The 21722-nt window shown below is 56.8% G+C and overlaps 1 protein-coding gene across 3 annotated transcripts in view; it reads left to right on the plus strand.

Moving 5' to 3' along the window:
- The window catches only part of EPB41L1 (erythrocyte membrane protein band 4.1 like 1), a 72577-nt gene that overhangs the window by 43487 nt on the left and 7368 nt on the right, over window positions 1-21722 (plus strand). Inside the window, exons 4-20 of one of the 3 annotated variants that reach the window (XM_065645940.1) lie at window positions 99-263; window positions 1866-1970; window positions 2049-2091; window positions 2742-2817; window positions 3089-3307; window positions 3413-3500; window positions 3759-3911; window positions 4657-4754; window positions 4903-5078; window positions 5503-5645; window positions 8146-8337; window positions 9665-9763; window positions 14552-17248; window positions 17810-17917; window positions 19133-19531; window positions 20959-21069; window positions 21472-21552. In XM_065645940.1, coding sequence (XP_065502012.1) covers window positions 99-263; window positions 1866-1970; window positions 2049-2091; window positions 2742-2817; window positions 3089-3307; window positions 3413-3500; window positions 3759-3911; window positions 4657-4754; window positions 4903-5078; window positions 5503-5645; window positions 8146-8337; window positions 9665-9763; window positions 14552-17248; window positions 17810-17917; window positions 19133-19531; window positions 20959-21069; window positions 21472-21552 — 4953 coding nt within the window. The remainder of the gene's footprint in view (window positions 1-98; window positions 264-1865; window positions 1971-2048; window positions 2092-2741; window positions 2818-3088; window positions 3308-3412; window positions 3501-3758; window positions 3912-4656; window positions 4755-4902; window positions 5079-5502; window positions 5646-8145; window positions 8338-9664; window positions 9764-14551; window positions 17249-17809; window positions 17918-19132; window positions 19532-20958; window positions 21070-21471; window positions 21553-21722) is intronic. The other 2 variants (XM_065645941.1, XM_065645942.1) reach the window with 2 other exon arrangements.

A 21722-nucleotide genomic window follows, 5' to 3' on the forward strand; every position in this document is an offset into this window, starting at 1 on the left:
CTTCCCTCTTCTGCCTGCTGTTGGAGGGCTTTTCCCAGCTGTCTGTCCATCCATCCTGGCAGTGGTGCCCGCTGACCCTGTGTGTCTCCTCGCTCCAGGGCACAGAGATGGAGGAGAAGGACTACAGCGAGACGGACGGGCTCTCTGACAAAACAACCCCCAGCAAGACCCAGAAGTCACCTCAGAAAACCACCAAGAAAGTGAAGAGTGCTCTCTGCAGAGTGACCCTGCTTGATGGTTCTGAGTATGAATGTGAGGTGGAGGTGAGTCCCAGCTTCAGGGCGCTGCGCTGGCACCAAGGAGGGGACGCGTCCCAGCCCGGGGACCCTGCCCAGCCCAGCAAGTCCTCAATGTCAGGGCTCTTCCGAGGACAGCTTTGTTGTATCTCTCTCCTAGGGAAAAGGATCTGGAGAAATAGTCATTTAAGTTGAAATTTCAAAATAAGGAAGAAAATCTGGAAAGACAGACCCTCTCATGGAATTTCAGCCCAGTGAATCCAAATTTGGCAGCTACTCACAGTAGAAAACAGTGTCTAAAAAGCAGAAGCTTCATGGAGGGGGGATAGAGCTGCCTCACAATGTGTGCATGACACATCTGTGTGCCAGCCTGTCTGCCAACAGCTCGGGAGCGTGGCCGTCTCGTGCGCTAAGGCGCAGGATGTGTGTGCACATGTTGGTGTGAAGAGGCTCACGCGCGTGGACCCTCACGGCTGCCCCAGGCGGGTTTGCATCCACCCTCTCTGTGTTCATCTTCTCGTCCCTTGCTGTCCCTCCCCATAAGCTATTGGGCCAGGGACTGTGTGGAGAGGCGTGTCAGAGCCTGGCAGTGGGGTGTGTGTGCACATTTGTACATAAGGGTGATACACGTCCACATCCTTGTAGCTGCATCCTCCTCTGTGCAGGCAGGGTGGTTCTGCACCCTGCTCTGGGGGTGCGGGCCGCCTGCTATTCGTGCAGCGTCGCAAGTGTGTGGCACGGGTGTGCACGAGTGCACGTGAGTGTGCGCCGGGGAGCTGTCACTGCGGGGCAGTGCAGAGGGGGCTGGTGCCTGCCAGTGGCTGCCTTGGAGCTGGGAGATGCCGCAGGGCTGCTTCAGCCACTGTCAGCACAGGGACCTCTCGCTTGGTGTCCTGGGCTGCTGTCCCTGTGGCACGTGGTGAAGGTGCACCGGTAAATGGATGCCGTGGAGAAGGGAGATGGGAGCTGCCAGGCTGTAAATAGCAGCGAAACACAAATGGGAGGGGTTGTTCTTCCATCGCCATGGGTGAGCCTGCGCCTCGCTGCCACCAGTAGCGAAGGGAAATTCAGGGGAAGTCAAAGGACCAGATAACGAGGCAGCTCTCCATCCCCGCACGTGGCTTGGGCTTTTTGTGGCTCTCATTTGTCATGCTGTGCTTCAGGACCCAGCTGCCACATCCACCAGCGGGGAGAGTGTTGGGAAGGAGCTTGTCCCATGGGCAGCAGCGGCCACCGTGAGCTCTGGAGCTCATTTATCCCAGGTTGCTGGTCTGGGCTGGAGGTGCCTGGGCTGGCTGGACTCTTCTCTGGTTTGGCATCACTGCTTCCTGGTGTGATGGGGGATGAGCCAGGTGAGCACTGGGTACCTCTGGCCCATGGGACCTGCTGCCTGAACCGCACTGACTGGGCTCAACTGTGCCCTGTCCCCGCAGCCCTGGGGCCACCTGGGTGTCCCCAAAGCCGTGCTGCCAAGTGAGAGGGCTGCACTCAAAGGCAGCCCAGCACCTTTTGGTGGTTGCCTGAAGGCCAGGGCTGCCCTGATCCTCCCCAGTGCTCCCTGCCTGTGCCTGCCAGGTCTCCAGGAGCACAGGGGAGCCGGCCATCAGCCTCTCTGTGTCTCCCCCACAGAAACATGCTCGAGGCCAGGTCCTCTTTGACATGGTGTGTGAGCACCTCAACCTCCTGGAGAAGGACTACTTCGGCCTCACCTTCTGCGACTCAGACAGCCAGAAGGTGAGCACAGGGGGTCCCTCTGCAGCTGTCCCCTTTGTGGAGGGGGACCCCCCCTGACCTGCTGTCTCCTCGTTGCAGAACTGGCTGGACCCCTCCAAGGAGATCAAGAAGCAGATCCGCAGTAAGTGCCCAGGGAAGGTCCGTCCTTCCCAGCTCTGGGGTGTCCCTTGGAGCTCCTGGATGGCTCAGCTGTGGCTGTCCTCCAGCAGGTCTCCTCCCCACCTGCCCTGGAGGGGACCTTTGGCAGCTGGCCTGGGAACAGGGATGCTGTTGCTTGTTTGGCTGCCTGTTACCCACCTCTCCCCTTATTCCTGACAGGCGTGGGGGGCTAAGGACACTGTCTGTGCCACCAGAGAGCTGGCTGAGACCTGGTGCCTCTCTGGGCACCATCCCTACCTGCTCTGGACAGGGAGGACAGGGATAGGGGGCTTTCTGGGACAGGTCCTGAGATGCCTTTGCCCTTGATGTTGCCTCACTGGGGCGGCAGAAGGTATGCTGCCCAAGGTGTCTCCTGCTGGGACATGTGAAGCTTTTGTTCTGACACTAGTAGTCACACTGAGCTGATGGCTCCTGATGTTGTGATGCTTTTCTCTCCCCGAGTCGTGCTGGTGTCTCAATGGCTGTTCTCTTGGCAGCTTCTGAACCCTCCTTGTCCTTGCCTTGTGCTGGGCTTGGGGGAGTCATGAGACCCTCAGTGTACACCTGGATGTTCTTGCACACCTGGGTGCAGCTAGCATGGGTGCTGCCCTTCCTGCTCTCTCCTCTCCCTAGGTGGGCCCTGGAACTTTGCCTTCACTGTGAAGTTTTACCCTCCAGACCCTGCCCAGCTCACAGAGGACATCACAAGGTGATGACCCCCTCATGGGACCATCTGGGAGTGTGTGGAGGGGCAGGGCTCAGGCAGGACATGGGCAGCTGGGGCATGTCTGGGGGTTCACTGGCCTCCCGCTGCATGTTACATGTCTAAATCATGCAGAGCGGGGCCAGGAAGGTGGCCGTGGGAGGTGGCAGTCCCTGTGGAGATCAGTGCAAGCTGGGGTGCACACTCCCGGGGAGCCTCAGCCTGCTCCGGGGGGCACAAGCCTCTGCCCTGCTCTCACCCTCTCCCCCTCCTGCAGATACTACCTGTGCCTGCAGCTCCGTGCGGACATCATCACGGGGCGCCTGCCGTGCTCCTTTGTCACACATGCCCTGCTGGGCTCCTACGCTGTGCAGGCCGAGCTGGGTGACTATGATGCTGAGGAGCATGTGGGCAACTATGTCAGCGAGCTCCGCTTCGCCCCCAACCAGACACGAGAACTGGAGGAGCGCATCATGGAGTTGCACAAGACCTACCGGTGAGCCCTAGGAGAGGACAGGCTGGTGACGAAGAAGGCATCAGACAGCTGGCCCATGCCCAGTGGGGCACCTCTCCATGTGTCCCCCTCTCTGTCTCCCTGCAGGGGAATGACCCCCGGGGAAGCGGAGATCCACTTCCTGGAGAATGCCAAGAAGCTCTCCATGTATGGGGTAGACCTGCACCACGCCAAGGTATGGAGCCGTGGGGCTGCCAGAGCGATGGCCAGTGCTGCCTGCACACCCTCCCTGCCCAGATGGCTCTGGGTGGCCCTGTGCTGGACCAGAGGACCTCCAGAGATGCAACCTCAACCACTCTGTGATTCAGTGATGTCTCTGTCAGCCAGTCCCCCATGGCAGAGCACTGAGCAGGAGGGAGCGTGGCACTGCTGGCCAGATGGGTTCTTACTGGGCAGCTGACCAGTACCCTCCTGTCCCTCTTGCCTCCTCCAGGACTCAGAGGGTATCGACATCATGCTGGGTGTCTGCGCCAACGGCCTCCTCATCTACAGGGACCGGCTGAGGATTAACCGCTTTGCCTGGCCCAAGATCCTCAAAATTTCCTATAAGAGGAGCAACTTCTACATCAAGATCCGCCCGGGTGAGGTGGGTGCCATGCACCAGTGTGGCCCCAGGGCATGGCAGGGTGCAGGCTCTGCTGGACTGGGGCTGGCTGGCAGGGAGGTGCTGCCTGGCTCCAGCCTCTGCCCCAAGGGTCCCGAGTTAATGAGCATGTCTCCTGATGCATATGGAGGCTTCCCGAAAATGTGTTCTTGTCCGTGTTCTCATTTTCTAACTGGCAATGTGACTTCAGCAGGCTGGGGACACCGCAGGCTCCTCTCCACACCAGTCAGATGCCGTGACTCTGCTGGTGTAGGGCCGTCATCCAGGAAGGGGGGTTGAGGGCCATTTTTGATGTGTTTTCCATGCTTCACAAAAAAACATCAGGAGTCTTTTTTGTTCCTTTTCCAACTTTATTTTCGCTCTTTTCACTTTTATGGGCACTGATGGGAGAATGCATTTCCACCCACATCTTCCAGCAGGCAGGAGGGCAAGGACAGTGCAACTAAAAATGAGCTGTAAAAGGTTTTTGTTACTTGAGGGAATTTATCTTGCACTGAAAAGCCATTTACAGTTGAGGAAAGTGTTTAGGCCAAAAGTGTGGGAGTGTGATCCCACCACCCAGTGGGGCTGGACACAGACCTTTCCAGCACTGCTTTAAAGACGACTTTTTTTGCACGGTCATGGCTCCTGCCAGGGGAACCTGAGGACCTTGGCAAAGCAGGTCTCATCCCGTCACGTCCTCTAGGGCAGGATCTGCCTGTAACGGCATGTCTCTGTCTCCCCCAAGTATGAACAGTTTGAGAGCACCATTGGCTTCAAGCTGCCCAACCACCGCTCTGCCAAGCGTCTCTGGAAGGTCTGCATAGAGCATCACACCTTCTTCAGGTGAGTAGACCTTCTCTAGACCTTCTTCTGGCCTTCCTTCTCGGAGACAGACACGCTCCTGCTTCTGTCGCAGTGCGTACGTGTGGGAGGCAGTGCCGGGGGGCATGGCTGGGTTTCGCTGATGGTATTCCACCTCTCTCACCCCTAGGCTGGTGTCCCCAGAGCCACCGCCTAAGGGCTTCCTGGTGATGGGCTCCAAGTTTCGCTACAGCGGGCGGACGCAGGCGCAGACACGGCAGGCCAGCGCCCTCATCGACCGCCCAGCTCCCTTCTTTGAGCGCTCCTCCAGCAAACGGTACACCATGTCTCGCAGCCTTGACGGAGGTATGCCCCAAATTGGGATGGGGGGCGGAGATCGGTCTGCTGGTGGGTGCAAGGGGGTGCCGTTCGGCTCATCTCTGCGAGCTGTTTGGCTCATTTCGCAGGGTTACAGCAGCTGTCAGGCTTCCTTCTGGAGGCTGTCCCCAACACCAGCCCCATGGTAGAGGGTCTGTCTCCACCTCAAGTGATAGCTCAGACTGCGCATGAGCAGGGGGATGTGGCAGGGCTGGGGTTGGGCAGATTGGGGATGAGGCTCCTCCCTGGCCCCCTGTGCCTTGGGACCCCTGGGACCAGCTGTCCCTGCTGCAGGGTGTTTGGGGTTCCTCTGTCCCCAGGTCTGAGCAGGCAGGGTGGGGGGCAGGACATGGGGAGTGGGGGGATTGGGGGTGGCAGGGCTGGGGTGACCCAGGCTCTCCCCCATGGGCAGAGTTCTCACGCCCAGCCTCCGTCAGCGAGAACCATGACGCTGAGGGTGAGAAGCAGGATGAGGATGGTGAGTGTGGCAGCAGGAGACGATCCGACATAGAGGATGAGGAGGTGACCACCCCGACGAAAATCAAGGAGCTGAAGGTACAGACGAGGCGGGCAGAGGAAGGCAGAGGTGGATGTGTAGGCTGGCTCACACCTGGAGAGGGCAGGCAGGGGACCAGGCACGGGCAGCAGGGCTGGGCTGCAGGTAGGAAGGGTCACCTCAGGGTACGGTCCCCTGCAGCCCTTCCTCTGCCAGCTGTGCCCCAGGCTGGTGGGACCCCTGGGACACGGCTCTTGGCCTCACCTGTGGAAGTGGGGCTGTCACCGGGATGTGGCTCAACTCCGATTCCCCAGCACCCTCCAGGTGGTCTCAAGGCCCATCCCTGGGCAGGGCTGAACCTGGGAGGAGCAGCCCTGCTCCAGGACAGGGATGGGAATGGGGACAGGACAGGCACACCAGTGCCCATTCGTGCCCACCACTCCCTAGGCACAGCCCCTCCACTCCCTACCCCTGTCCCCCGGGCTTGGCCCAGAGACACCCCAGCCCATTTCAGCCCCACACTGTGAGGGGAGGGGGGTTCCCATCCTTCTGTGCCCTACCAGTCCATCAGCTTAGCTGCGATGTTTGTGACAAGTTCCCTCAACTGACCCTGCTGGTTACTTTTAACCCTCTCTTTGCTGCCAGCCGGAGCACGAAACAACCCCCAGGCACAAGCAGGAGGTATTCTCTCTCTGGAGTATCTTAGTCCTCATCGGTGCATCATATTGTCCATCCCTTCCAAAGCAACACTATGTGTCACCCTATTTACTGGAATACAAGATGCACCAGGGCGGGGGGTTGGATGCTAGAGAAGCCCGATGATCAGACAGCTGGGGATCTGCCCCAGCACTCACACAGCATCTTCTATCCCACTAAGTAAGGTAGTTGTAATCATACATGTGAGCAAGAGCTCTCCCAAGGTGCAACGGGCAGGCCCCCATGCCGAGTCCTTGGCCCGTTGGGAAGACCTGGCTTCTGCTCGTGTTGCTGACTCTGCCGTGTCCTCGCCTCGTGTCTCCTCTCCATCCAGCCCTGCAGCCCACCTCTCCTGTGGAGGCTGGTCCCTTCGCTCCCGCTGGCACCTCGACCCATGCTCTGCTTTGGCCTGACCTGAGCTGCCTCTGTCCCCTGCCCTGCCCGAGAGCTCTGCTCCCCTGCAACCCCTGCTCCCGCAGCAGGGCTCCCCTCCACCGAAAGCCGTGCTGGAGCTCCTTGCAGAGGGAAGGAGTCTCTGAGCTGCCTTCAGCGCCTGCTCAGCTGCCTGTGGGGCCGCACTGGCGCCCACCCCTGCACCTGCCCAGCCTAAGAGCTGTCAGAGAGAAGAGGGAGGCTGTGCCCTCCCCTGCACAGACTGCTGTGTCTGCGGTGGCCCCGCATCAGGAACAATTCATCCCATTCACAGCTGCTCCCTGGTGGTTTCGCCTCCACCTGCAGTGGGATATAGATCCTCGCTGGAGCTGTCGATGGGGACAAACGTGGCCAGGCGATGGGGTTTGCCACACTGCCACCACACAGCACTTCACCGCCCCGCTCGGCACCGCAGGGCAGACCCCACTGGGGAGTTGAGCTCTGGTCCCCCCCACCCGCCTCATTGCTTCCCCACTGCATGTGCATGTGCTGCTACCCTGGCACACCCTGAGCCCAGAGGTGGGCAAACCATGAAGCACTTCTCCACCCGTGAGTCTATAGGGGGAGTTCTTTTCATGAGCTGCGCTGAGTCTTCAGGATCTGGAAAATTTGGTAGAGTTTTTCACGGGACTCTTGGGTCTCTGAGCTGTTGCTGAGGAGAAATACCGGGGAGGTATTTTAGGTGACTCCTTTCGAACCTCAAAGTAGGTTTGAGTTTGAGGTTGAAGCACAAGCCAGGGTTCTTGCTCTGAGCCAGTTTGCCCACCTCTGTGGCAGGACAGGGGGAGCCGCCCTGGTGCCTGAATCGTCCCAAGATGATGCTCTAATGCCTAAACCCCACCTTGCACTTGAGCATTCTGAGCTGTCCTCTCTCGACAGCAGGCCAGACCCCACCCCAGGCTGCTGGTGGGCTCAGGCTGGTCCATAGTGGTCTGGGCTTGGATCCATGCTGGACATCTCTGACCAGCCCTTGACCTCCTGCTCTTTGACGCTTGGAAGGAGCTCCATTGGAAATGCCTGTTCCCTGCCCTGCTGGGACAGAGGCTGAGGCTCCCTTCGTGCCTGGCACGAGCGAGCAGCAGAGGAAGCTGCTGGTTATTTCCAGTGGGGCCTAATCCCTTGCTGATCCCAAGGGAGACCCCACTCTTTTCCTTCGGGTGGCTTAGCTTGTCCCCGAGATGCCCAAGGGGCATGCTGTGCCCTTCACAGGGAAAGCCTGACACACATGTTCAGCCATGTGCTGCCTTTTTGCTGCTCCCTGCAATGGTCCTAGTGAGAACTGCAGACCAGGGTGCTCTGACACACCATTCATTTGGCTCTCGAGACCCTGAATTCAAGCCCTTTGTGAAGCAAACCCTCCCAGTGCCCCTACTCATCTCTCGCTTTGACTGGTGCTTTAATCATCATTATCTTCCTCTCTCCTTCCCCAAGTTTTTAGACAAGCCAGAAGATGTTTTGCTGAAGCATCAGGCCAGCATCAATGAGCTGAAACGGACCCTGAAGGAGCCCAACAGCAAGCTGGTTCACAGGGACCGGGACAGGAGGCTGCCTTCCTCACCAGCCTCTTCCTCACCCAAGCATGAAGATGAAACACCAAAGGGAACCCCAGAAAAGGCCAGCGAGGTTTGTTCCACTGCTTCTCTTATGGAGGGGGTCAGGTTGTTCATGGGGAGGTGTTCCTCAGCTGTTGGGCTCTGAATCTCTGCTTCCTGTGCCACCCTGGGGGAACATGGTGGAAGTTACATGAAGAGGACACGGGGTGGAAGGAGGGGGCCTTTGACCAGGCCAGCATCTCTAAGTTTCGTAACGAGCTAACCCTTTGCACACTGCTGGTAGTAATCTTCCCTTGTGCCCAGGCACTGCATGGGGTTGAACGTCTCATCCTTCTCCGGAGCACTGTGTTTTGGGAGTACCTGAGAGCTGGGCTGTGGCTGTGTTGGTCCATGAGATGGGGCTTTCGTCGCCCCTTGTACCAGCAGAGCTGCTGCATGGCAGTGCCTGGTGCAGCTCTTGCCAGAGGAGTGTCCTCAGCAGAGCAGAACCAGGCGCCTGTGCAGAGGTGTCCCAGGACCTGAGTGATGGGAGTAGGCGAAGGGGTGAGCAGTGCCGCAGTGGCATCCTGCACGCATGTCCTTTTCTCCTGGCGTTTTGCCTGCTGGCTTTGCAGTGGGACAGCGAGTGTGAAAGGAAGGCGCCTGGAGAGCTGGAACTGGGGCTGCCAGGACGTGCAGAATCCCTGGAGCTGTGTGAGGGGCACAGATGTGGCACCACTAGGTGCTCTGTGGCGCTGGATTCCTGGCTGCTTGGTAAAGGCAGCGCGTCGCAAGGGCATCCCTGCTGCCAGCCTGGGTGCCTTCTCCCTGCCAGGGACCTCCCGGCTCGCTCTCCCCTCCGTGATGTCCTCTGCCCCAAGGAGGCTCTGAAGCCAGTCCTGTGCCCGCACCAGTGGCCATGGTTGCAGGCAGGGTGGATGCCACACCTGGGGCCGGCTTTGCCTTGGCTCCCTCGTGGGACAGTCTTGCAGAGCACATGAGGACATGGGGCTGGGCTGTGAGGCGGCTGGGCCAGGTGCTGTCTGCGGGGGATTCGTGATGTGCCCGTGTGCCCGCTGGTCCCCAGCACTGACCGGAGAGCTGAGGCTGCAGGGTGACTCGGGCAGAGGTGAGCTCACAGCCCTGCACCAAAGCACTGAGCTGGGAAGAGGGACCTCACCCCACATCTTTTTTACAAGCAAATACGTAAAGTGCAGACATGTAAATGGAGCATCTAGAGCTGGCATAGCTGCGACCTCTGTTCTTCCATCCATCCTTCGATCCACCTATCCACCCACCCACCTGCCCACCTTTTGTTCTTTCATTCCTTCTCATGTGCTCTTTCTCTCTCTCTCTCTCTGTCTTTCTGTCTTTTTCTTTCTTTTTCTGTGGGTGCTGGGGTTTCCGTGCTGGCACAGACGATGGAAGAAGACACCCTAGACGATTTTGCATCTGAGCATGGAGCTTCCCTAAGCATGGAGTCTTTCACGCAGAAAAGCCTTGTCTCTTCTCCTGAGGTTGTCACCATCCTACTTCTCTCCCCACCCCCTCCATCACAGTTTCGCCCCCGTGGGGCCCTCCAGCCTGCCGAGATGGCTCCTGCCCTCTGAGCAGAGCTATTTGCTGGCCCCATTGGGTGGGTCCCCTCTCCAGTGGTGGGCAGGATCACTCACTCACCAGGACAGGGCTGTTGGTGAAATCTGCTCCCCTGACTGTTTCTTCTGGGCTATGAGACAGGGTTCTGGGAGAGACCTTCCAGTGAAGCCCTGCCGTGCCCGCCGGGCTGGCTGTGGGAGTGAGGGCACCGTGCTGGAGGCTGGTGCTGGTGCAGAGGCATTCCGCGGGTGTCTGCTCCAGGTGCAGGCAGGCAGGCAGCTACAAGCTGTCTTTAGCAATCCCGTGTGCTTTCCTTTTGCTTTGGCTACAGTTACAGTTCCCCGGGCCCAGGCACTCTGAAATAGGGCATCTCTGGAGGCATCAGAAATGTTGGACTTACACCTGTGCAAAGCAGGGTCATGCTGCCTATGCTGTACTCGCACAGTGCCCATGGATGAGGAATGTGGGCTCTCAGCACTGCCTGCATGCAGTTTTTGTCTCACATGACGGTGGTTGTTTCCCAGGACAGCCAAGAGAAGATACCATTGAGCAGAAGAAAACCTGTCTTTGAGATCTGCTTCTGGTGTGGTTGGTCCCAGCCAGGATGCAGTGTGGTGCTCAGCGGTGCTGGGATGCACGTCCTGCCCGAGTGCCCCCAGGGAAGGCAGCGGAGCAGGAGCAGCATCGGGCAGGGGAGCAGGCGAGGCAGGGGCAGGGGCGAGGCCAGTCCCACTCTCACTCTTTGGCATCTCGGTCAGTCAGTGCAGAAGTTGTTAGCGCTGGCAGGCTGTGCCCTGAGCCTGGGCTGGCTGTAGCACGTGTCCCAGGAGTCACTATGGGTGTGAGAGCTCGGGCACAGCCTTGGGCTCCAACAAGAGTACAGGCACCTTCAGGGAAGCTTGGGCTCTGCAGCAGCATCTCCTGGTCCACACTGGCATCTTCTAGGAGCTAGTGGACAGAAAGAGCAGAAATGAGGTACACATACATCTCTTGTTTCAGAGTCTTGCCCTCTGGAGACCCTCGGGGTGCCAGGGCTGTGCTGGGGTGCAGGTGCTGAGTTGGCCTCACTGGTGATTTTTCTCCAGGCATTAGTGGCTGAGACTCAGCAGTTGATAGGTGGGACCTTGTCTTCTCCTGGCCTGTGGTCACCATGAGGAATCTGTAGCCCCAAGAGTGTGACGGCATGCGGACAGCACATCTGCAGAGCTTGTAGTTCTCATCACGCTCAGCTAGAAAGTCCCTCAGTGTCCATGGGCTTCAGACCCACTGAGGTTGTGTTATGTCATCCTCAGCTATTCGCATCTCTACCCACTGCTCTGTCCCTCAGTCCTCACTCCTGCTGGAGGACCAGAATGCAGGGCTGGAATGTGCTGGGAGTCTCTATAGCTTTGGGTGAAAAAGCAACCTAGTGTGTTGTCTCAAAGTCTCAGATCACTCATTCTCCCTTCCTTGTCGTGAGGCTCATGCTTTCCTCTCAGGTGAGCTGTGAGCTTTGTCTCCCCGAGGAACAAAGAAGAATGGCAGGGACCCAGAAGGATGCCAAAGGGAGAAACCTCCTGCCTGCCCTGGGTGCTGCCGAGGTTATGGGCTCTGTTGGCAGGGACAGAAGGCTGCCTCTGCTCTGCGCTCTCACTTCTTTCCTTTCTACCAGCTCGCTCTCTCTTGTGATGTGTAGGCCACAGTGAGAATCACCTTCCCAAATGCTCCTATTCCTAGAGCAGATGTGTTGAGGGGGGAAGCGGGAAAGGAAGCTATGCCTTGGGAAGTCAAAGTTGCTCCATGGACAGACCCTTCCCAGCATCATCACTTCTTAGACTCGGCTCCTGCCTTGGAGCCTGTCCTGCCAGTCCTGGGAGCTCCAGAAATTCTCTCCTGCAGGACATACCCAAATATCCAGATATTTACTCCGAACATCCCTGGGAGTCCTCAGGCTGTGGAGACACAAGTGCTGCCATGAGCTGTGGAAGCAGAGCCGTGGCCAGAGCTGGCATTGAGCCCTTGGGAGCAGAGTTCAGTTCACATCACAGAGTAGTTGGCTGTTCCCTTGGAGTGGGCTGTGCTCATCTCAACAAAGTTTGAGGAGAAGAAAGCTGGATTGGAAATAAATCCGGAGCCTTGGGGTTTTCTTTGCTGGTTAAGAGGTGCTGCCATGGGTGAACACATTGTTCCAGGCTTCAGAAGACTTGTCATAAGGCTTTTTAATATACAACATATATCTCAAGCCTTAACTCAGGGAAGGAGCCTGAAGAAACTCTTTATTTTTGTCCAGGAGGGTCTCCTCTGAAGGATTCTGGTTTGCAGCCAGAGAAGGGGGATGAGAGGGCTTTACTGAAGAGATTTGTACGTGTGCTCACAACCCGTCCATCCTTGCCTTGGCTGCAGAAAGGGTTCAGCAATGAGACTGCAGTGCAGGAGCAGAAGAGAAGCTCCTGTACCCTCAGGAACCTAAGCAATCTTCTGGTTGAATCGCTCACAAGCATCGCTACTGAACGGGAAGACTGGTGTTGAAGGAATGTAGAGATCAACCTGGGCTTACTACAGGCCCAGTGCAGCTGCTAAGTTAGTGATAATGTTGGGTCAAACCCAACTGTGAAAGACCTAGGTGCAACCTGGTGCTCCTGGCAGTCACTGACTGCCTCTGTTGAGATTTCTATGGACTAGGAAGAAATAAAACCTGCATCGGAGGCAAGTGTGGAGGAAGGGACCTGGAGAGGAGATGGTGCATACGAGCACAGGGTAAAGGGACACTGGAGAGGCTTGTGCGAGCGGTGCTGTAGGGAGCTGGCATGGGACAGGTCTCCTGAAGACCTGGCTCCTCCAGCATGGCTGCGTGGGGCTGCCTGGCTGTGGCAGGGTGCAGGTGCCATGGCAGATCCCTGGCAAGGATCCGACTTCCATCTGTGGAGGAGGGTGCCCTTACTGCTGTGAGTGTGGCATGGCTTGCAATGCACGTATGCCACCCCAATGGCTGTCCTGGCAGTGCCGAGAGCCTGCACCCATCTCTGCCCTCAGGGTTTTTCAGGGGGCAGCGTGAGGTCTGCTTCTTGCCTCGGTGCTGCCAGGGCAAGGCCTGGAGCACTGTGCCTGGGGGGCTTTGCTTTCTTTGGCACCTGGTGGAGAAGGCAGGAGCTGGGAGGTGGCGTTTTTCTGACAGGGGCTTTCACCAATTTCTCCTCCTTCTGGAAGCCTTTCCACTAGTGACTGGTTTTCCTCCTTTCCTCTAATTTCACCTTCTTTTCCCTTCCCCCTCAATCTGCTTCTCTCTGCCCCTGTTTCCCCTTATTCAATCTCAGTTATTAGGTTTCCATTTCAGGTGCAACTGCTGCAAACATTCACCCTGACACCCCCGTGCGGGGCATGGCTCACATTTTCAAGGATTATTTTTCCTAGTCTGAGTGGGGAGTGGGAGTGCATCATCTGGGGCTGGAGTGCATCCTGGCGCCACAGAAGGTCAGTCTTGCCCAGGCTGCAGAAGTGACGCTGCCTCTGCCCCAGGCTGGTGCCCAAGCAGCCTGTGCTACGGGCAGAGCCAGCCCCTTGGGGAATCTGCAGGACCGTGCCCGAGCATCGCCCTTGGCGTGTGTGCTGCCTGCAGTAGGGTGCCTGGGGAGGCTGCTGGGCTTCCTCTTTGGTGAAAATGTTTTCCCGCTGCTGTCTTCTCATGGATTATTTTCTACCTTCTGTTCCGGAAGTGCTTGAATTTTAGCAGTGCTTTATTCTTGACACTTGGGAAGTTTTTAGCTGTCTTGCAGGACAAACGTGAATGTACAAAGTGTATGTAGTAACAGTAATGTGGCATCCTTCCCTGCGCAGCACCACAGAGACACTGTGTGGAATATCACATACCCACTGTGTCCTTGCTGCAGGATGCTCAACAACCTTTGCTTGGTCCTTGATGCAGTGCCCGTAGATGTCTCAGCTGCCAAGCCTGTGGTCTTCTCTTGCATTTCACAGGTAACCTTTTACAGGTTACATTTTCTGAACTACTTGGTTTCAGCATTGCTAGGAACCTCTGCTAAATAATTGCTTCTGATGAGATTTCCTTGAAGAGCTGGACAGGAAGAATGGACTTTGGAGTGACACTGAGCTGCAGCATCTGATAGGAAGGGGAAAGGGCCTTCCTGAGGCCTAAAGGTGGTTTCTTTTCTTGATGATGCTCCCAGCAGTCTGACATAGTCTTAGGGCACATGGATGAAGCTGAAGAGTGAAGCTACTCAAAACACAGACTGTTGCCTACAATGAAACCTCACCCTTTGCTCATAGAGATTGCTAGAGACAGCTTAAAACAGGAGTCAGATGAGGAGTCCCAGTTGGGTTTAACCGGCTGTGTTCCTCAGCCTCATGAGAGATGCCCTGATGGCTGTTAGTGTGTCTGCTGGCAATGTTGCTCCCACTTCTGTATTTCCAAGAAAGCTGCAGATGTCGCAGATATGTCAGTGAGCCACCGCCCAGAGCAAAACGTGGTCCCTGGAGAGAATAGAGGGACTCAGTACCTGTTATGGCATCAGACCCCTTATTTTCAGTCCCTTCTCTCCATCAGTGAGTTGCCAGGCTCTTTGTATAGACCCTGTCTCAGCTTTTGCTTGGGTAATAATAATAATTTAGTCAGCCCTGTCTGAGGCAAATCAGCTTTCTGTTACTCATAACAGCAGTCATCAGCAGTTAGGTAATGTTTGATGCTAACTCTTCTTGCTCCAATTGCAATGCAGGGCTCGGAGCACTGGGTTTTTATAGAGAGAGAAAGTCCTAGGCTGGAAGTGGTAGCTCTAAAGAAAGTTCTGGGAGTCAAGAAAGAAGAAGCACGTGCAGGTACCTCAGAGGTGGAAATGAGTGCGAGCATATCGAAAGTGGAGGTGGCAGTAGGTAAAGCCAAGGAAGTGGCAGGCCAGCAAGAGCCAGCAGATGCAGCTCTGGATACCCGGACGAGAGCAAAAATGATCGCTAGTCCAGAGGATTTTGAGTCTGTCTGGGAGGATGAGATCTATGAGAAGGAAACCAGGGGGGAGCCCAGCCAGGAGGCAGAGTGCCTGCCAGCTGAGAGCTCAGAGAAAGAGCCCCAAGAGCAGAGCGAGGAAGCAACTGCCAGTGAGCCAGGTCTGCCCAAGCCATGTCAGCAGCCTGAAGAGAGGCAAAGGGCCACGATTTTGGGGCCAGAGCCTCCCCAGGGAGAAAGCAAAGTGGTCTCCAAGGAACATGCTTCTGCAGCCCCCAGGAAGCAGGAGGCCAGAGTGCCAGCCACAGACCTTGTTAAAATTAAAGTGAAGGCTAGTGACGACAGCTCAGAGACTTCTGCGACCCAGAGGATCATCTACTTAGGAGATCCAGAGGGAGAGGAGAAGGACAATAAAACACACCTGCTCTTGGAGACTGGTGGGCAGCTTGGCTTGGAGGAGAGACCAGAAGCCACTGCGAATGCATCCGAGGAGAGATCTGGGCGTGTGGCACCTGTGGCAGAAGAGTTCCAACCCCCTTCCTCAGCAAGCCAGCAACAGAGGACAGTGTCTGGAAAATCTGCTGAAGCACTGGAGCAGCCCGGGACAGGCTGTGATGGGACCAGCATGGTGGGACATCCCATCTCGAGGCCAGAGGGTGGGCTGCCCCTACAGCAAGAGAAAACATCTGCTGGGTTGACAGGCTGTGAAGAAGCCAAGGTAGGTGGAGCCCTTCCCTGTTCCCGAGAGGTGGGACCAGATGAGATGGAGCTGCAAAGCCCGGTGGGAGGCTTGAAGTTGCGTGGCGTGGCAGGAGATGGCCGTGGGGCTGAGGAGCACAGAGGGAAGCCAATAGAGAGCCCAGATATCTGTACGGCAATGGAGGGGCTCTCGGGAAGGACTGGAGCAGACAGCGACAAGGAGGAAAGTGCCAGAGTGGTTCTTCAGATGGAAGAGATACAGACCAAGTCACCTCCATCAGCTGTGCCTCAGCAAGGCCACCCTCACACCACTGTGGGGTCGACAGGGGATAAACCCAGCACTCCTGCCCATACGCCCTGTCCACAGCAATCCAGCGCTGCCCCTGCAGAGCTGACCCCGGGCACTGAGCCTGAGGGCAGAGACCCGTCCAGGGGCACCAGCCCTGTAAAACATGTGGGCTCACCCAAGGATGTAAACCCCTCAGCGGAGGTAGCACACAAGGAGGCAAGCCCTGTAGCAGGCAAAGGAGCACCCAAAGATGTGATCCCTGTAGCAGACGTAGCAATACCCCAGGGCACCAGTCCTGAATCTGAAAAACAACCCCAAGACATGGGCTTTGCTGTGTGGAAACTACATCAATGTGCAAGTCCTGTTGCAGAAGGACCACCCCAAAACACAGATGCTGCAGGAGGGCCAGTCCAGGTCAGAGACCTGGCCACAGGAGAGGTGGCCCAGGGCATGGACTCTGTCACAGTGAGACCAGCCCAGAGCAAAGTCCCTGCCACAGGAGAGCTGCTCCAGGAGGAGAAACCCATCATAAAAGAGCTCTCCCAGGACATACGGCCCGCATCAGGGAAGCTGACCAGAGATGAAGGCTGTGGGATGGAAGAATTGTCCCATGACAAAAGCCCTTGCGTGGAAGAGCTACCTCCCAAGGCAGAAGAACCAGAAAAACAAACTGAGGCCATAATAAGAGACCTGCCCCAAGAGAGTCCCAGGGCTGGAGGGCTGCTCCACACTGCAAATCCCAAAGCGCAAGAGCCACCCTGGGACTTGGAGTTTAATGTGGGACAAGATCTGCAGGGCAGGAGCCCTACAGTAGGAGAAACCACCAGGGATAGTGACCTTGCTTTGGGGCAGCCACTGCACGATAAGTCTCCTCCCAAAGAAGCTGACGATGTCCTGCACTCCCACTCCCCTGTAGCGGGATCGTGTCAAGGAAGCAAGACGTACCAGCTCTCTGCCTTGATCTATGAAGGCGGGGAAGAGATGCAAGTGGGCAGTGGGACACATCAAATAGAGCCTGGGTTGTTGATATGTGTTGCTGGGAAGACAGGAGCTGCGTCCCAGGAGCATGGAGATGTCACCGTGGCCCCAGGTAGCTGGCAGGAAAGCAAGAGCTACAGGAAAACCTCAGTGGCCTCTAAAATTAAGATGTTCGAGCAAAGCGAAATGGGGCGAAGGGCAGCCCAGGAAGGACAAGAATGTGTGCCTGAAGCTGAGACATCAGCAAAATCAAAAGGGAAGACAGGTCCGGCACAGGACATGCTTTTGAACACAAGCCTTGCCTCATCACCAGCGGTGCCGGTCACTCCAGTGGGACCTGCGTCCTGTGTGGGCTCCTCGGCCCTCAGGCAAGGGGCTGGTTCAGGAGACACCTCCCAGCCTCGCTCTCTGAAGGAAGATGTTTTTGTTGACCTGGAGCATGAAGAAGACAGTGCTGACCTGGCCTCCCCTGACTCTGGCTGCGAACTCACACTGGCAGAAGCCGTGGTAACTGTCCCAATGAACTGTCCCGATGGAAAGTTCATGCGCATGTTGTGTGGCTCTTTATTATCATGTTCAGTGGCTCCTCACACATCCGTTGACTGACAGCAGTCGCTTTGCATCCCCTGTCCTTTTATGTATGTGTGTGTGGTCAGGCTTATTTGCTGAATGCAGACCCACTGGCCAGTTGGTTCATCAGCTTTTGTTTTGTGATCCCGCCTCGACATTTTGGCACCCTGGAGAATGCTGCTCACTAAACCTGAGAGTGGGCACCCAAGCTTCATGGCCAGGAGCAAGAAAGGGAGACGGGAGGGGTGGCTGAAGGAGCTGCAACTCTGTCACGGACACGCACACACACCTGGCAGTAGCGTGCCCATGCTTCCAGCTTCGCCCTTGCATTTCTTATGTTGATATCCCTTCTTGCTTAGCTCGCCGGCCTCACCCCTCTACCCCTGTCTTCGGCAAGCTGGTGGCTGGATGATGAAATAGCTTTCTTTGCTCTTGTAAGTGCTAGAGCAGCTCCTGTAGAGTTTATTTCCTTACAACTAACCATTTTCTCTAATCCAGAGCAAATCTCAGGAACCAAGTGGGGAAGAAAAGGATTTATGTGACGCATCAGTAAAATCCAGCCTGAAAGAAGAGAATTTAAAGACTGCTGTTCCAGTGGTCTTCCAGGTCTCAGTGCTGTTTTACTAACTGCTTCTTACCATAGTATGAAAGCTCACCTTAACCAGCTGAGGGCTGTGTGCTTCCAGCTCCTCTCCCCATTGCAGAGCTGTTATGTATATATTTATACATACACACACACACACAAAAAACATGTATGCAGGTGTGTTCCTCTTGAGTTTGTTTGACACCCTGTTTCTCATACCTCTCAACCTCCTAGCAGCGCCAAGGGAAGGTTTTGCTGGCACAGCCTGGCCCATTGTGGGGATGGCTCTGGCTGCCAGTGCTTGGACCAGAGTCCAGGAGGTGGGTTTCTTCTGGCATCAGTGGGCTTAGAGCTGTTCCTGAGGGAGAACTGCCTAGAGCGAGATGCAAAGTCCAGCATGGGTTTAGATTTCCCATGGCTTCACGACAAAGCATGTCGAGGGGAAACGTACCCTCTGATGGCGGAGTTGAGAGGTATGTCTGTGTCTGGAGAGGGGCTAACAGAGGGAGGTCATCCCTTGGCTCTGATGGTGCTGTCAATTACACTGATCAAACGCTCAATCGGGTCATCCCTAAGACTCACCCCCAGCTGCGTGAGGCCTCTGGATGGGAAGTGTTGTGTTGGGGGACAGATCCACCCCTGGCACAGGCAGCCGCCCTGGCGTGCGGGGCTGGTGGGCGGCCCTGGTGGGGCGATGCTCCGCAGGGCCCACGCAGATGCTCAGTGAAATTGGCACAGTCCTTTGCTTCTCCTTCACCATGCGTGGCTGATGGGACCCTTTTCTTTCAAACTCTACTCTCTTTTCTTTCTCTTCGTTTGTTTGGTTTTGAGTGCCCAGCCTTACTGACATACCATAGCACTGGTGTCTGAGCTGTTTCTGAATGTCTTAACAGACCTGTTTTGCATACATCTGCTTCCCCCGGGTGCAGTGACACGTTCCCAAGCTGGCCAAGCTTTTCTGTGTGACTGACCCTTTTTTGAGATGATTAATTACCGAAAGACTTTTGGCAAAATCAGATTGAATAACCCTTCTCCCCCCACCTCACTCTTGCAAAGTCGCTGCTGTCAGAAAGGTTTCAGTCTCCATGCTTGAGCTGTGTTTGACTCAACTCTGTGATGTTGGCTGTAGCATTCTTCCTCCTCCTCTTCCTGCCCTCTCCCCCGTCGGCACTGCCAGCGCGGCCGCACCGTGTGGTGCTCACTGTGTCCGTCTCTCTCCACCATTGTGTCTCATTCAGAGAGCGGGCTTGAGGGAGGGCGCCGAGGAGAAAGCTAAGCCACCTCGGCACAGGGCTCCCGAGAGTGACACCGGCGAGGAGGAGCAGGACCAAGAGAAGGACTCGGTCTTTCTGAAGGACAACCACCTGGCCATCGAGCGCAAGTGCTCCAGCATCACGGTCAGTTCGACCTCTAGCCTGGAAGCAGAGGTGGATTTCACAGTGATCGGTGATTTCCATGGCACAGCCTTTGAGGACATCTCCCGGAGCCTGCCCGAGCTGGACAAGGACAAGAGTGAAACGGAAGACGAGGCCCTGGTTTCCTTCCAGCACGCTGACAAAGTAGTTCCTGGACTGGAAGAGGATGTCAAAGGCAGGGAGAAGGTCTCCCAGCCCAGCCCAGATGTCTCCCAGCTAGAGGTACACAGGGACGCCTTTCCACCAAGACTGTCTCAGTGCCATCACGCTTCTGTGTCCCTTGTCCTGCTGCCCAGTATTGCCTTGTCGATGTGCGCTCCCACGTTGGTTTGGAAGAACGTGCTAGCTTTCAAACATCCCCAGGTTCTTGTCCACTGTAGCAGTTTTCCCCCGGTGCACCCTGTCACTTGTTGCATGGCTCTGTCATGTGTTTTGTGCATCTGCTAGCCAGGAGAAGTCATTGTCACATCTTAATCCCCTGCATTTGTCTGCCTACCCTGCCCCTCACCCCACTACAGCATGGCAGCAGCTGGGAAGGGCACGTGTCACTAACCAGCAGCTCTGTCCTTGTGTTTTGCATGAAGTCAGTGACCAGTTTGTGTAATGACGAGGAATGTGCTGCCAACTAACCTCTCTGGTCATGCCAGGGCTGGGAGGGATTTGCAGAGTAGCTTGTGGGAGCCACTGCAAAGCTTGTGGAGGGTCACTGCTATGCTGGGAGTGATTATAATGGGGCTAAGAAAAATGCATGCAGCATGCAGGTGGAAGTTGAGTATATGCCGCAGGGAGAGGACGGTAGAGCCAGCCCCAGCTTGGACAAAATGTAGCCTTGCCTCGGTGCTGGGCCAGGGCCATCTCCTGCCCCATCAGCACTGCGGCAGCACTCCAGCCCTGGCAGGTAAGTGCCCAATGCTGCCTGGAGCTCCTAGGGTGAGTCCAGACCTGGAGCCAGGAAAAAGCTGCAGAATTAGAGGGAGCTTTCTCTGACCCAGCCTGGAAACCCATGTGTGGAACATCTGACACCATGGGCTCCAGCGTTGCAGCAGCGCCATGGGCAGGGGTGATCATCTCCACGGGGCCCCATGGCTGGCGCTGGGCAGGGGAGACTGTTGGCTCAGGAGTGCTGAGCACTGGATAAGCATCCCCTGTGCAGGAGCCCTTGGCAGCTCCAGTTCCCTGTAGCAGGGGAGTGCTGGAAACCCGTCTCCATCCCCTCGAGGTTCTGACACCTCGAGTGTAACCACAGCCGCCGGGAGCTGGTGCAGGTCGTAAACCTGCTGCAGGGCATGAGAGAAATGGATTTGGTGGTTCTCAGCCACCTTTTGAAGATGAGTTTGACCTAACCCATGGTGTCTATAAATCGATCAAAAAAAAATCCCTGAAAACCCCAGGGACAGAGCATCGGGTCTGATTTGGGGTGTGTCAGTCACACAGGGCACTTTGCATGGTGGCCGTCTGCCCAGGGCAGCAGCCTGGCCGCTGCTCTTTGCCCAGGTAGGGCTCAGTGTGGCGCCCGTAGGACATCATGTGTGTGGCACTGGCAGAGGAGTGGGGTGGGGATTTTCTGCTCATGGAGGCTGGTGCACAAGGAGCACTCAAGGCTGTTGGCATCGTGCCCCAGTGCCTGACTTGCCACGTTTCTTCTACAGTCATCAGCCCCGAAAACGGATGCTGTCACCATTGGCCTGGGGCCAGGCGTGAAGAAGCCTGAAGCAGACGGTTCTGCTCCCCACCGGCTCAGCACCACAGACGCAGCCCAGGTGACGTGGTGGTTCCACCCTCCTGTGGCCCTGCTCCCCGGCGGCTCTGCCGGGCCCCCATCCAGCAAAAGCTGTCCCCAGGCAGCACTGGGAGGGCAGGTGGCTGAGCAGGGCAGGCAGGGGCCTCTGCTCACCCTTGTTTTTCTGGAGTCCCCAAAACATCAAAGCCCACCCAGAGCTATTCTGTGTGCATCCCTGGCCCCATCTACCATGTTGCTGGGCAATGCTGGCACATGGGACATCTCCACAGGGTGACAGCCACCACACATGCCGCGTCACGTGTGTCTGTGGCTTCATGGCCCTCCCCAGCTTCCTCTGGCAGCAAGGACAGCCACGCTGTCCCTGCGAGTGTCACCCCCTCCCTGTCACCTCCAGGCTCACCAGGTCCCTTTGCCCTGGCAGGTGGAAGGAGGCACCCCAGGCAGCAGGGACGCCACGGCCGCTGCTCATGCTGGCACCGCAGAGACAGCACTGGTGGCCTCAGTAAGTAGGGCTGGCCCCTCGAGAGGTGGGGAAGCCGCTGTCCCCTGCAGTCCCTCTGCTCCACAGAGGGTGACGGAGGCCAGCCGCGCTGTGGCGGGGGGGACCTTGCCTCACCAGGGATGTCTGTGGAGGGCAACCTGCTGTTTTTGCCCCCGTGTTGTGTCAGAGCC

This window comes from Caloenas nicobarica, chromosome 15, assembly GCF_036013445.1.
Source record: "Caloenas nicobarica isolate bCalNic1 chromosome 15, bCalNic1.hap1, whole genome shotgun sequence".
Classification (NCBI taxonomy): Eukaryota; Metazoa; Chordata; class Aves; order Columbiformes; family Columbidae; genus Caloenas; species Caloenas nicobarica.